This window comes from Anoplophora glabripennis, unplaced genomic scaffold (assembly GCF_000390285.2).
Source record: "Anoplophora glabripennis isolate ALB-LARVAE unplaced genomic scaffold, Agla_2.0 scaffold987, whole genome shotgun sequence".
Lineage (NCBI taxonomy): Eukaryota > Metazoa > Arthropoda > Insecta > Coleoptera > Cerambycidae > Anoplophora > Anoplophora glabripennis.
Window position 1 is genome coordinate 1,267 of NW_019426004.1, and position 13,836 is coordinate 15,102.

The 13,836-nt window shown below is 32.4% G+C and overlaps 1 protein-coding gene and 1 long non-coding RNA gene across 2 annotated transcripts; both read right to left on the bottom strand.

Annotated features, from left to right (window-relative positions):
• Window positions 1–1,052: 1,052 nt before the first annotated feature.
• On the bottom strand, window positions 1,053–6,772 carry LOC108912375 (zinc finger Y-chromosomal protein-like; the record flags this gene model as incomplete). The annotated part of the gene is made up of 4 exons (XM_023457234.1): window positions 6,569–6,772; window positions 6,226–6,516; window positions 5,901–6,169; window positions 1,053–1,710 (listed from the first exon to the last, which is right to left on the bottom strand). Coding segments are annotated over exons 1-4 (1,335 nt in total), but the record flags the coding sequence as incomplete, so codon positions are not given.
• Window positions 6,773–8,540: 1,768 nt separating this feature from the next.
• LOC111693095 lies at window positions 8,541–9,103 on the bottom strand. Its single transcript, XR_002763324.1, has 2 exons — window positions 8,951–9,103; window positions 8,541–8,826 (listed from the first exon to the last, which is right to left on the bottom strand). It is a non-coding gene; the product is annotated as an uncharacterized LOC111693095 (long non-coding RNA).
• Between the last annotated feature and the right edge of the window lie 4,733 nt (window positions 9,104–13,836).

Consider the following 13,836-nt stretch of genomic DNA (forward strand, 5'->3'; position numbering starts at 1 on the left):
CACCCTGTATGCAACTAAGCCACTTTGAAAGTACGGATGGGAAGCTTAGGGGTCTAGCTATCCCCCCTATAAATATTGTTGTTTTATCTTCCTTACTACACATGGTTTGAAGCTAGTCACTGCTTCTCTCCATTTTTTTGAAAAAAATTAAATATCTGGAAAAAGGTTAATTTTAGGAATAGGGAAACTTCATAAAAGTCCACCTAAAATAACACGTAGAATCCAAAATTCCAATAATATATAGGGTGTTCCATTTAAAATAAGCAAGTTGATGGCAACATCCGGTATAACCGGAAGTGGTACATGGACGCCATTATTTTAGTTGAGAAGAGCATCCCCGAAAACCCGGGATCCCAAATTTTCAAAATTCAAATCGAAGTAGTCTCTGAAATAATGTTAATGGGCCGTCACAGTGAGACACCCTGTATTACAACACCTGGTTACAGAAGTGCATGAAAACTTGTTGCTAAAGTGCCCTAATTTTTGTCTGTACCTCAGTTGTGCATCAATTGATGGGTCTTCAAAAACTTATTTGCACTAGTGAAGGCTTTCTGTACTTCAACACGTGATATTTTATACCACTCCTGTATTTGGATTCACAATCGCAGTCATTACACTAGTACCTTTAGAACTTGTGCAGCATATTCGTTTCAGTTGATGCCGCTGCAGATGATGCTTGTATNAGTTATGCAGCATATTCGTTTCAGGTGATGCCGCTGCAGATGATGCTTGTATTTACTTTTCCCCGTGTTGTTACACTTGTATGTCTGGACCTAGGAAGGATTTTTATGCTTCAGTTGGTGCTCTATGATACATTTCCTGTATCTAGTTGTGTAATCGCAGTCGCCACACCTGTACATTTGAATCCGGAAAGGGTCTTTATGTTTCAGTTGATGCTGTTTGAAATGACCGCTGTATTTAGTTTCGAAATCGCAGTCGTTACACCTGTATGTTTGAACCTGTGAAGGGTATTTATGTTTCAGTTGATGCCGATTGAAATTACGGTTGTATTTAGTTTTGAAATCGCAGTGGTGACACCTGTATATTTGAACCTGTGAAGGATCTTTATGTTTCAATTGATGCTGTGTCAAATATCTCTTGTATACAGTTTTGTAATTACAGTCAATACACATGTACGTTAGAACCTGTGAAGGGTCTTTATGTTTCAGTTGATGCTGTTTGAAATGACCGTTGTATTTAGTTTTGTAATCGCACTCGTTACACTTGTACATTTGAACCTGCGAAGGATCTTTATGTTTCAGTTGATGCCGTTGGAAAGCATTCTTGTACTTAGTTTTGTATTCGCAGTCGTTACACCTGTACATCTGAACCTTTAAAGGATGTTTATGTGTTAGTTGATGGCGTTTGAAATGACTGGTGTATCTAGTATTGAAATCGCAATCGTTACACCTGTACATTTGAATCTGCAAAGAATCTTTATGCTTCAACAGGTGCTTCTGAAGTAATTTTTTATTTGCAGTTTCGTACTCACACGATTCGCATTCATGTGCTTCCAAATCCTTCTCATATCCCGTAAAACGGATCTCACTTTCAGTTTCGTAGATACATTTATCACATTTGTACAATACTTTGCAATCCTGCCTGGTTTTCACTTCCGATCCATTCTCATGTTTACATCCATGCTCTTCTTTATTTTTACAGTCACTCTCCTCGAATGGTACAATATCGTAGGTCTGAAGTGGCGTGTCGCTGAAAAAATTGTATATACAGGGTTTTTTTCAAAATCAGGTATTAATTTTAAGGGGTTATGACAATAATTGAATCAACTATGGTACTGATAGCAAAATTTTAACTTTAATCATGAATCAATTCAGATCTTTGATAATGTATTTAATTATCAGAAAAGGCATAGGCAAGATGCTACGTATAAAGTCACACAATAAATCCATAAACAAAGTCAGATACAGATAATTGAAATACAATCTACAATAGCATTATTTATAAATTTATTAATTTTAATCATATAATAACACCCAGTATATCACCTTTTTTTTGTTTGTCTTTATTTAGTTTTGGTTTTTTGCCTTATCACAAATTTTAGTACACTACTCATAAAAATTAAAGGACAAAAAGAAAATCCTAATTTTTTAGGTGATTTTCGAAAGGCTGCAACATGGCGAAAAATGTTCATAAAACAATAAAAAAAGCAAATTGGAGCTCGAAGGTTCTAGTTTCAGGATCTGAAAGTCAAAAATTTTTATCCTATATCACATTTTAGAAATCAAAAGAAATCCCGGGAGATTTTTTTTTTATAATTTTTGCTTCACTTTCAACAGGTCCAGGGGCCTCAAAATTTTTTTTTTGGCAGTCCCATATGTCGTCTCTTTTAGTTTAATTCATCCTCTTTGATTTGAGCTGTTCAAGACCTTTATATCATTAAATCAAAAATAATTGTTTTGGCTTTGATAAATTAATTATTTGGAAAGTAGTGGTCCTACAGAAAATCTAAGCAGATATTTGAAAAGTTCAGACTATCCTCCATACGACCTTATCGTTTTTGGATATATTAATTTCTTTCAATGCAAGAAACTTGATTCCAAAATTTGCTTATTTGAGGATTTTTGTTAAAATTGAGATTGATATTGAAGAGGTTTTTGTTTTTTTTTTACCTCAAAATAATCCAAAAAACCTGTACGCTCCGTGTACAATGTATTTCCTTGTCGTGAGGATACGGCCGCATAACAGCTGAATCGTTCGTCGGTTGTCTCACATATGACACACTAATGAGGACTAATAAGTCTGAAACCGGTCTGTGCCTGGTGAGTTAAACTGACGAACGATCCTAGCTGTTGCACTAGGTGTTGCGAGCATAATTCAGTGACGGTCAGGGCATATAGCCCGCGGAGTAGTTGTTTCTGGCAACACTGACAATTAAAACCTCTCAAGACTTCAAACGGCTGCAATTTTTCTTTCATTGTCAAAAATCAATTAAAGGATAAATTTTGCATTTTTAAATCATTTTCTCTTTAATTGAAAATGTTTTTTCGCAAAAATATATATTTTCTTCGTCAAAAATTGTCATGTAAAAAAAAGAAAAATTTGAATTTTTTTTTTTTGGAAAAAAATAATTTTTATTTACTTTCTCAAATTTCGGATACTTACCGAGTTCTATAACTCACAAATTGTTTTCATGAGCTTTAATACTGAGAAAAATAAGATTTTTTTTTTTAATTAACCCCAAGGTCTTTTCTGTATATTAAAAAAAAATAAATATTTTTTGACTATTTGACAAGCATTTTTTAGATATTTTTATAATTTAAATTAGATCAGTACCTTTTCCCAAAATTCTTTCAAAAGTAATTTTGGGTAAGAATGACTAATTTTCTTCTTGCAATTTGTTTACATAACTGCTAATTATTTTGTAACTCGGTAAAAGATCTGCCCTTTTCATTCAAGAAAATTTCAATTTCTGCACAAAGTTTATTGAATAAATGGAATTTAGTATAGCATTCTTTGTACCCATATCTGACTCGAAGCCATACTGATTGTTTTATAATGATCTTACATATTTTCCCAATAATTTGTTAACCTAAGGCTTAATGTTTATATAAAAATTTGTACGATATCGTTCATAACCGACATAATCCCATAATGTTAAAGTACAATTAGTTTATTACAGGATAGTATGTACCGAGGGGCGATCCGCTGATGTAATCTTCGTACGTTTGCTCTGGAATCTTTATGTAATCTACGTAATCTTATCTGTAATCTATGTAATCTATCTGTAATCTACGTAATCTTATCTGTAATCTTCGCTGTAATCTATGTAATCAGCTAATGAATTTCGTCGATGTAGTCGTTGTACAACGCCGCCCCCCCCCCTACCTCATTTTCCAAAGAATGCCACAGAAACCTCGACAGAAACCTATATGGTGCGATTGGTGTGTTCCGAAGGGCAATCCGCCAAGGAAAAAACAGACGAAGATTACAAAATTTCTGAAATCTCTTGTAATGTATCTGCAGATTTCAATATCAATTCAAAAAATATTACAAATTTCATATAAATAATCAAGATTACAACACATTTCAGGAGATTTCAGAGTTATTTTAGTAGATTTCAATGATTACTTAAGATTTCAATAGGATTATTAGAAATTAAAAGAATATTTCAAAATTTCTTAATAAGGTTTCAAGGAATACGGGAAGATTACAATAAGTTTTGAATGTCCATTTGAACAAAAATAATTGAATTAACTTCAAATGTCATTAATTTCATTCATTAACAGTAGTACTTTGATTAAGAATTTCCAGTATCAGGCATTTTTTGGGCAAAAATTGTAACATTCTGATTAAGTTTTTTGTTCGAATGAACGTTAAAAACATTTTGTCATGACAAAAATGATAATGCTATTTTGAAAGTAGGTAAGTATTTTCCCAAAAACTAATAAATAAAAAATATATTAAGCTTTTATTAATACTTGCATTTAATACTTTACTTGTATACAGTGTGTTTAAAAAAGACGCGGCAATATTTAAGGGAGTGATTGCTCAGGTCAGTTTATAAAAAAAGTCCTATAAACATAGGTCCGCAAACGCTTCGTTACCGATCTACAGAATGTGAAATTTCATTAAAAAACAGTAAAAATTAAATTTCTCTAAAACGCAGCCCCTTATTATTACCTACTACAAACAACAGTATGTACCACATTTCAAAAATCAATCAAATTTGATAATTTGAATTTCTTTGTTCAATAATTTAAATTTCTCAATTAAAACAACATTGGGTTTAGGTGCGCAATAAAATGTTTTTTATTTTTTTACTCAATAACGGTGTGACGTACGGTGCGTATAATCTGAGGAAAGCTTTCTTCTTCATAATTGAACAAGGAATTAAAAAATTATATTTTTAGAAAAACCAGCGGGGTCCTATTTTTTTCATTAAAAATAGCTAGTCACTGGTAAGACTAAAAAATCGTTTTGTATTGCAAAGTACGCGTCTGCCATAGCTATTGACAGGCCTAAAATTTCATTATAATATCAAGAGGTTTTGGAGAAATTTAATTTTTACTGTTTTTTTAATGAAATTTCAACATTCTGTAGATCGGTAACGAAGCGTTTGCGGACGTATGTTTATAGGAACTTTTTTTTATAAAATGATCTGGGCAATCACCCCCTTAAATATTGCCGCGTCTTTTTTAAATACACTGTATACAGGTAAAGTATTAAATACAAGTGTTAATAAAAGCTTAAAATATTTCTTATTATTTATTTTTTGGGAAAATGTTTATTTTATGTTACTTCTTTTTTTTTATTTTTATTAGTTTATTGGATTATTATATTTTTATCTTTCAATAAAAATATATACTTACCTACTTTCAAAATGGCGTTATCATTTTTGTCATGACAAAAAGTTTTTAACGTTCATTCGAACAAAAACTTAATCAGAATGTTACAATTTTTGCGTAAAAATGATACTGGAAATTCTTAATCAAAGCACTACTGTTAATGAATGAAATGAATGACAGTTGAAGTTAATTCAATTATTTTTGTTCAAATGGACATTCAAAACTTATTGTAATCTTCCCGTATTCCTTGAAATATTATTAAGAAATTTTGAAATCTTCTTTTAATTTCGAATAATCCTATTGAAATCTTAAATAATCATTGAAATCTACTAAAATAACTCTGAAATCTCCTGAAATGTTTTGTAATCGGTTGAAAGATATTGTAATCTTGATTATTTATATGAAATTTGTAATTTTTTTTTAATCGATATTGAAATCTGCAGATACATTACAAGAGATTTCAGAAATTTTGTAATCTTTGTAAGTTTTTTCCTTAGCGGATCGCCCCTCGGTATGTACATGTGATCATATAAATCAGTGTCACAACTGCAGGTAGCCATGTTTTAAATTAATGTTACAATAGTCTACTCTTACCTTCTTTCCACATCTTCCGATTTTATGTCGATACTTTCAGTTTTGATTGACATTTCCATCTCTTTAATATCGAATTCTTTGTCCAAGTTTTCAGTCTTAACCAATGAATCGAGTGGAGACGTATCTATCTGACTTTCTGTGGCTGAACTATCAAAAATACTTATAATTTTTTCTTCTACCTCTGAACAATCTTTTAGGAAACTGTTGTGAGTACACAGAGAATCGAAGCATGGCTTACAAACAACGGAATCTTTGATGATATTTATATACTACAAAGTAGTTTCGTTAAATTATAAAATATGCAAGTAATTAACATTGTTCCTACCATTTCAGGTATCAATTTCTCAATAGCTTGGAGTTCATCTTCACTTATGCACCTAAACTCCCTCTCTACGGGCTGCATACACAATCGACATATTTTCCGACTGCAAACTAACTCACTTTTCTTTTCCTGCATGTACACTTCTCTTAATTCGAGCTGTAACATTTTTTCGCTGTCTGCATATTGAATAACTGTGTTATCGGTATTCAAACACGTCGACTTAAATTTTAATGCTGTATTTAACTTTCTTCTGCAAATGTTACATATTACCTCTTTGCTCTCATCATCAAATTTCTGAAAAATATGCAACTTCAGACAGCAATCTAATTATATTTCTCCGACTTACCAATTTCAGCAAAAGAACATGTAGAATATCTCTGAAAATGTCGTTCATCACTTCAAAAGTTCCATCGGTTATATTTTTAAGGCAAAGCCTACACGACGTTTCCTTAACATCAGTCATTGTTCTGCAACAATCTTCTTTTAAATATAAACGGAAAATAGAACGCAGACAAAAATACAAAGCAAAAAGCTATTCGTCACTTCTAACCTTCTTGCTATATGACACCATTGGCAGTTGGCACTATTGCATAGAAAATATAGCACTATATTTTATTTTCTATGCACATTGCACTCAGGGAGACTAGATAAGGAGCACGAACTCAAGCTGGACAATGCGTCTAATAAGTCATCTGAATCACTGGACTCAAAATCGGACATCTGTAATATTTTAAAAAGTTTATTTAAAACGAAGAGTTTTATTATATTCCATTTTTTTTACCACAAGTAAAAATTCTTAAATTTTTAAAGGGAACTTCATGTATAAAATGTGACTATTTTTTATTTACATTAAACTAAAATCGTTAACAAAGTAATTATCAAAAACATAAACCTTACTTATAGGTTAATATTAACAAGATCACGTCATAAATTCCTTGAAAACTAGTTTCTTTTTCTTTCTACGAACACCAAATTCTTCTCATAAAGCTAATATTTTTTATTATCTATTTAGTTTAATTACAGTCCGGAATGACATATTTTCATGATTTATATAATTCAAAGTAGCTTACATTATTTATTTTAAAATTTTTAACACATCACAATAATGACATGATTGATTTATAATTCAAACTGCCGCTTTTTTATCTCCCCTCTCTACGTATGGGTCGTATGGAACACTAGCGCCCTCTTATTTTTGTAAGATTTTTGTTTACATGGAGTTCGGGCTCCTTGTATAGTCTCCACTATTGGCATTGGAAAATCTTGGGTATTGGCGGCGCATCTACTTGGGGTTGTGGTTAGGAATAGAGAAGGGCGAAACATGACGATCCGGCTCTCCATTCTGACACGAGAGACCGAAGTGACCCAGTTCCTTCCAGTTCTTTCTCAGAGTCAATATACACGCCGACAGACGTCCCGTGGCCGGCATGACCCGTACCACCACAGCAAATAAAACACTGAATTTCAATAGATCAAAAATGCCGCCGGAAATCTAGTCTGCTGATTGTTTTTATATGCTGTGATTCTTAGTTCTTACCTATCTTAGGCCAAGGATTTTATATAAGAGGATTGCTTAATAACAAACTTATTTCCGCGAAACTAGGTTATGTTGTGTGACGTCATTATGTTACCTCCAATTTAGTGGGAACTTTAACACTGAAATAAAAATTATCCTATTCCTTAAAAACATATTATGTTTAGCAATATTGACAAATAATTAAACAGACATTAAAAATAGTGATATGTCCCTACAATATTAGAATATTTAGGTGGTTTAATTTGCACAGCGATTAGAGAAATATTGTAGCCGTTTACTAAGAAATATACTATTTTTTAGACATAATAAAGAATAGGGAACGGAGTTAAAAAAGTTACCAAAAATATGATATACAAAGATTGTCGTTTTACTACTTTTGTTTGAATTACAAATACACATACCTACCATTTGAATATCGCTGCTCGTACAACCTATGAACAATAAAGTTATTACGTAAGGATAAATATTCAAAATTGATAGGAAAAATATTAATTACTGGAAAGGATAAAATCGCACTCGGTAAAATAGCATATTCTTTCACGAGCAGGACCTACAGTTAGCATGGCTTATATCTATGGGAGCTCTGCGTGAGGCTAAAATTTGCTTCTTTGTTTAATGCTTGATTTATATATTTTAGGGTAGNATATTAATCACACCAATAATAATATATTTTTGATACGATAAACTTTAACAGATTGCGGTAGGTACTCAATTTATATGAAATAAAAAAAAATTGTGATGTAGTTCCTAAATATTTTGTATATTAAAATAAAACACTGTATAACGTAACATATTTATTTACTGATGGTTGAAAATAATTATTTAATTTTTGTCTTAATGCAGGGCCTTGAATAATCCGTCCTTAATTTCGTTTCGTAAAGACTGAACGGTAAGTTTCCTGTCTACGTTTCAGTTTAACATTTTTCGTTGCAACTGTAGAAGGAGATATACTGCAAAGATATTTTCATTATTAAAGTTATCCATTAAAGTATGTTTTCATTGCCATAATACTCCTTCTCTTAGCACTACTATCAGTACTAGTGTTACCATTCGATGTATTCTGAACACTGAAAATAAAATTACTGTAAATATTATTTCTTAATTTATTAGGTCCGTATCAAACAATTTGGCAGGGTACGTATTTAACATCCTTAGCATTACTACTATTTTTAAATTACAAATCTTTATTACCTTAAATTCAGTTGTCTCTTCTTTTTACGTTGTACCTACTCGAACTTCAGTAACGTTATAGGTCAAAGATGATTCACTTGATTGTAACATCAATTTGGTCAAAGCTCCTGTATTAATTGAACTCGATAAAGAACTCTTGCTTAAAATGGACGATCCGGCTCTCCATACTGGCACGAGAGACCGTAGTGACCCAGTTCCTTCGTTCCTTTCAGTTCTTTTTTAGTCATTCCACACGACGAAAGTCGTCCCATCTGTTATCTCTTATGGACACAATTGTACCCCTATTGATAGAAAGAGAAAGAACATCTCTAGTACACAGTTGGAGAACTCCTCACAGAGGACGCTCTCATCTAAAATTTAGTGATGGGCAGAATCGAGTATTTTTAAGAATCAAATGATTATCCGAGACCGAATCCGAAATCCGAGTACCGGACAGAAGACTAGGACTAGACCCACCAGGACCGAATGAGTATCCGAGAACACAGGACTCGAGAACAGCGGCAATGCAGAATCGGTGTATGTTGTCGACACGGTGTGGATTCCAATGCATTAGCAGGATATTCTTATTTCGCATAACTCAACGGAGCATTTTCCGTTATTAAATATTAATGTTTTTAGTTATTTTATAATTATTGAATTCTTATTTTTAAAATAAAGCCTGGCTGCAAATCATTAGGTTGGGATTTTATTTTAAAAAAAGTAATAAATAAATAAAAAGTTTAAATTATTTGGCAATGCAATAAATCTTAAAAAAACATTCAATTTTTGACCTCTAAAGCATATCCGCCTAGTGTTTAGTCCATCTATCTGCCTATCCTGAGGGATACTTGAAACCTCATCATGAATTTGCAAATATTCGAATGTTGTTCGTTGTTTTTCATGTTTGAGTTTGACAGACATTATGCCTTGTGTGTGTGTGTCAATTGTGATTTATTAGTGTCGTTGATACTGTTGATAATATACAGTGTGGTTACAAATTGTGGAATATTGCTTATATCTCTTAAAATATTCGTCATATCAAAAACATGTTTTAATAAAAGTGTTAGGGGAAATTATTTCCCGTTTAGTGATATCAATCAATCTTTCGTAGCACAAAAAATGTGGTTGCCAAGGTAACCGACTTAGTCTTTTTAAAAACGAATCACTCAAGTTTGCCAATATGTGGTGTCGAATTTGCCGTAACTCGATTATGATCCTCGCTTTAAGATCTTCCAGATCTACTGATCCTTCTTTGTAGACTATACTTTTAAGTGACCCCACAAAAAATAATCACACGGATTGAAATCGGGTGACCTTGCTGGCCATGTAATAGCACCTCCGCGAACTATCCACCTTGCAGGAAACATTTCATTTAGATATTCTCTTATGGCCCTTCCATAATGTGGAGGGGCTCCATCTTGCTGAAACCACATTTGATGAATTGGACCTAGGGCCTCCAAAGCAGGTACAATTTGTTCTCTCAACAAATTAAGATATTTGCATCTATAAAAAACATATTAGATAGGTCTTGCCTTTTTCAACCACTCTCTCATATCGGGTAGCACCATTAACACTGTCAAAGAGTGTATCAAAAAATTTTAACACTGAAGCAGTCTGTCCACATTCTGGGTCTTGAGCGATTCCTAAAAAATATACATGATTAAAATTGACATATTTTTAAAATGTAAACCAAAGTAGCAAATAAATTGTTAAGTACATATATTATAAATTTTATGTTATGTTAAGTAAAAGAATTAATATGTACCTTTCCTGCACATCAGTGCCATTACTGAGGTCATCGAATGGCTAAGGACTTGGGCTGCAACAGAAACTTTCATTTTTTTCATTTTATTCGGATATACATGGCTTTCCGTAATTTTAGGAAGAGTTGTAAGCTCTCTGGGACCATTGTCGTCTTCATATGTTTGTACAATATGTTTCCATTTTGCACAAATTGTCTTACCGTCCTTCTTCCACATTAAATCTTTAGTCAAAAGATTATTCCTTATTCCTTTTAACAAATGTGGAGGATCGTAGATATGTACTACAGGTTATCCATTAACAGAATAGACTTTTGTGGTGTCACTACTCTCGATTGAAGGATAATTTTTGCAGAGATAGCTTACTGCAGCTACATTAGTGCAACCTTGATCACTAACAGTAGCTGCAATTTTTAGACCAGCTTTTTGACACTCTTTTATAATATTGACAATAATTCTTACTAGATCCATAGTCTTCGTTGTGCCTTGGCAAAACGTATACACAAGTGGTTTTTTCCATTTCTTTGTAATGCCTTTAACTAAAAATACTGCAGCATGATCTGCAATTTTTGATGTTTTGTTATCACCACTGTCTTCGAAACCCTCAAACTCCATCAAATTTTTGTTTGTTATAATTTGGGGCTCGATACTCATTTCATCAAAAATTAAAATGGAATGCCTATCTCTTGGGGATAAATTTTGAATGCTGATTTTTAGATTATCAAAAACTGGTTCGTTAATACCAGCTTTCATTGGTATTCTATTTAATAACGTCATGTTTGTCTTTCTTAACGGAAGAGAGAATATTTTAGACAACAAATTGTAGCACTTCGGGCTTTGTTTATGTAAAATAATGCCTAATATTTTGTCATCTAAATGAAAACGCCTCCCTTTAGCTTTTTTGTTTTTCAGCCTAATTTGAGTTTTTATAAAATTTCCTACTGTAGGATCAAGGCTAGAAGTTGCATTTTCTATAAGTTCATCCTGTGATAATAGGGTTTTCAATTGTCTTGTCCGTAACTTTAATCGATGTACTGACTTGGTTAGTGTTCGAGTCCTTTTATAGATTCGTTGAGCTTTTGGCGTTAGTTCGGTAACTTTGCTCACACCTAACTCTTGTAGGAACTGTATACCTGGAAAAAAATAAATTATAAATAGTAGAATGTTTCTTATTATGTATCTATTAAAATAAAGTTGATAACTACATACGTAATTAATAAGTTTTAATTTGTTTACACTATTGATNTGTAGGAACTGTGTACCTGGAAAAAAATAAATTATAAATAGTAGAATGTTTCTTATTATGTATCTATTAAAATAAAGTTGATAACTACATAGGTAATTAATAAGTTTTAAATTTGTTTACACTATTGATATTACAAATATGTAAAAAATATGCTTACCTACTTGAGGATGGCTGCTTTGTGGAAATTCAAATGCAGGTTTACTTGTGGTTGGAGTGGTAGGATATGTTACTTCTTCACTAGTCTCCTTACTAGTCGATGGTAGAATTTCTGAAAGAAAAAGAACAATCAGATTGCAAAAAAGAAATAAATATAATTCTGCTTTTGTTTTTTGTTGTTAAAAATGAAATAGAAATTTTTACAATACTACATAGGTATACATAATACTATAATCTGGGACAATACCCTTGTTTATGAGCTTGCAATAAAAAAAGGATAATAACTACTGTATTCAAGGGAAACAATTTTTACCTGGGTTTTCTGGAATATACCCTCTCTCAGGTAGAAATAATGTTGGTACAGCACCTGGCTCTAAGTACATATTTGTACCTAAATATTCTTTAGCAAAATGCCTGTAGCAAATCCTAAAATTGTTATATACTCTTAAGGGATCCATAGCCTTTATTTCATTTCTACCAATTGCTTCCAACCACTCATTAAATTGTAACAAAAACTTGGCAGGATTTGGTAAACGATGTCTTGTAGAACTTTTATCCTCACAGTTAGGAACAACACACTTGAATGGCATCTAAAAATATAAGTACCTAATGAGTTAATCGTTTAATAGTTGAAGAGTTGCATGGAACTCATGGAAGTATACAAAGAAAAATACAATTATTTATTTATGCAAATCAATACTCATTATTCAGTACACATTACTGAAGAAAATTGTCTATAAAAAGAAAATAAAATAATAATGAAGATTTATGTTAATAATTATTTTACCTTATTGCTATTATTCAATCTTCACACACACTTTAAAAAGTCAAAAAATAATCACAATCACAAAATATAGCAAGGCTCTTCAGGCTAGGACACAAACACCATAGCACACTCACAAATACAACACGAAAATGAATAAAATTACAAGAGCAACAGGATACAAATTAATCAAATTATCCACGTTCTAGTTTTGTTTACATATTTTAATGCTGAATTTCCTATTGGCTGTATTAATACTGAATTTCTATTGGTTGTGTTATTTTAGTAGCTATGTCAGCTACGCCACGCGAGATGTAGTGGAACTAACAGCCAGGTCCCTTCCACTCCCATAAGAGTTCTCAGGCCGTGCTTCTGATCTATTCATCTGCACTGCCCTCTCATTTTTTTTCTTCATCGACCTTTTAATTCCTGATACCATTCTCGTGCGAGCGGTCGAACTGAGCGGACGTGTTTATTGTGAAGTGAAGTGCATTGCAACGAGCAAGATCTACCTGCCTTTATTAAGGCTACCTGGAAAGTATCCTTTTCTTTCCTCTTAACCACCGACCTAATCCCCGGCTCAAGCATAGAGGCCGTCGGCATCTTTGTTACAGGTATCTGTGCCGGGGTTATGCCCAGGTAAGTTTTTACTTTATTTATCATTTATTTGCATTATTTTTGAATACATTTCTTTAAAATTGCGACCCCCGACAAACAATATACCAGACAGACTAATACACCAAAAGACACGTACGCCCCCGTAAGGGGGCATCCCCACACGACTAAAACCTACACACCCTCACACACACGCACACNAAAATTATCTATAAAAAAATTAAAATAATAATAATGAAGAGTTACGTTAATAATTATTTTTATTTTACCTTATTGCTATTATTCAATCTTCACACACACTTCAAAAAGTCAAAAAATAATCACAATCACAAAATTTTGCAAGGCACAAACACGATAGCACACACAA